This window comes from Piliocolobus tephrosceles, unplaced genomic scaffold, assembly GCF_002776525.5.
Source record: "Piliocolobus tephrosceles isolate RC106 unplaced genomic scaffold, ASM277652v3 unscaffolded_36786, whole genome shotgun sequence".
In the NCBI taxonomy this organism is placed as follows: Eukaryota; Metazoa; Chordata; class Mammalia; order Primates; family Cercopithecidae; genus Piliocolobus; species Piliocolobus tephrosceles.
This window is the reverse complement of record NW_022320738.1, coordinates 5,108-6,686: the sequence shown is the minus strand read 5'-3', so window position 1 is coordinate 6,686 and position 1,579 is coordinate 5,108. Positions and strand designations below refer to the sequence as shown.

Here is a 1,579-nt window from a genome sequence, read left to right as displayed (position 1 = left end):
GTCGCTCTGTCGCCCATGCTGGAGTGCAGTGGTGCGATCTCAGCTCACTGTAAGCTCCGCCTCCCGGGTTCATGCCATTCTCCTGCCTCAGCCTCCCAAGTAGCTGGGACTACAGGTGTCCGCCACCACGCCGGCTAATTTTTTGTATTTTTAGTAGAGATGGGGTTTCACCATGTTAGCCAGTATGGTCTCAATCTCCTGACCTCTTGATCCACCCACCTCAGCCTCCCAAAATGCTGGGATTACAGGTGTGAGCCACGCGCCCGGTCTTATTTTTTATTTTTCACGACGGAGTCTTGCTCTCTTGCCCAGGCTGGAGTACAGTGGTACAATCTGGTCTCACTGCAAACTCCACCTTCTGGGTTCAGGCAATTCTCCTACCTCAGCCTCATAAGTACCTGGAACTACAGGTGTGCAACACCGCGCATGGTATTTTTTGTATTTTTAGTAAAGACGAGATTTCACCATGTTGCCCAGGCTGGTCTCAAACTCCTGACCTCAAGTGATCTGCCTGCCTTAACCTCCCAAAGTGCTGGGATTACAGGTGTGAGCCACCATGCCCAACTAAGGGTAAAGTGTTTAGACTTCAACGTGCTCTGGTCCATCTGGGAAACTAAAGCACAGAAGTTGGCCCACCCAGCCCAGCAGACCTAATCCCACAGACAGTGGGGATGGAGATTCAGGAAGGGGAAGAGGTGGGAGTCAGGTAGCAGGTAGAATTTGGACAGCCTGGGAGGGAGCTGCACACAGTGACCCCCTTCCTTATCTCTCCCCACAGGGATTGGTTTTCAGAGACATTTCGGAAAGTGAAGGAGAAACTCAAGATTAACTCATGAGCACCTGAAGGGTGACATCCCAGGAGGGGTCTCTGAAATTTCCCACACCCCAGCACCTGTGCTGAGGACGGCCTCCGTGTGGCGCCAGGTGCCACCAATAAAAAGCCTACAGAAAATTCTCTCCTGAGTGCTTCTTTACTCTGGGGAAGGGGCTGCGGGAGAGGGTAGGGGCTTCCAGAGAGGGTAGGGGGTGCGGGAGAGGGCAGGAGCTGAACCTTAGGGACTCCTGACAAGTCCTCCAATGCCCCATCTCCTTGCCCTGTGCTGAGGATGTTTGAACTCCATGGTGTCAAAAGAATCTTCCTAAGAACCTTGCAAACTGGGCCTTATTAATCCCATAAGGGCATTTAGGCCCAGAGAGGTGAGGCTACTTGTATAAGGTCACACAGCCAGGAAGTGCAGAACTGGAACTTGATTGTACCCTCAGCCTGGCAATGTCACTATGTTACATTTTCCTGGTGTGGTCTACCCGAGATGAGGGGCTGAGGGCTTTTTTGTTTTTGTTTTTGTTTTGAGGCAGACTCTCACTCTGTCCCCCAGGATGGAGTATGGTGCCTCCGCCTCCCAGGGTCAAGGGATTCTCCTGCCTCAGCCTCCCAATTAGCTAGGATTACAGGCATGTGCCACCACACCCAGCTAATTTTTGTATTTTTAGTACAGACAGGGTTTCATCATGTTGGCCAGGCTGGTCTCCAATTCCTGCGCTTAAGCAATCCTCCTGTCTTGGCCTCCCAAAGTATTAG

The 1,579-nt window shown here is 51.9% G+C and overlaps 1 protein-coding gene across 1 annotated transcript in view; it reads left to right on the top strand.

The window, feature by feature from the left end:
* LOC113222954 (apolipoprotein C-I, basic form-like) overlaps nucleotides 1–952 on the top strand; it is a gene marked incomplete at its 5' end in the record, with an annotated part of 4,925 nt that extends 3,973 nt beyond the window's left edge. The window contains one exon of the mRNA XM_026452528.1: nucleotides 779–952. Within this exon, the coding sequence (XP_026308313.1) occupies nucleotides 779–836 (58 nt within the window). The remainder of the gene's footprint in view (nucleotides 1–778) is intronic.
* Nucleotides 953–1,579: the final 627 nt, after the last annotated feature.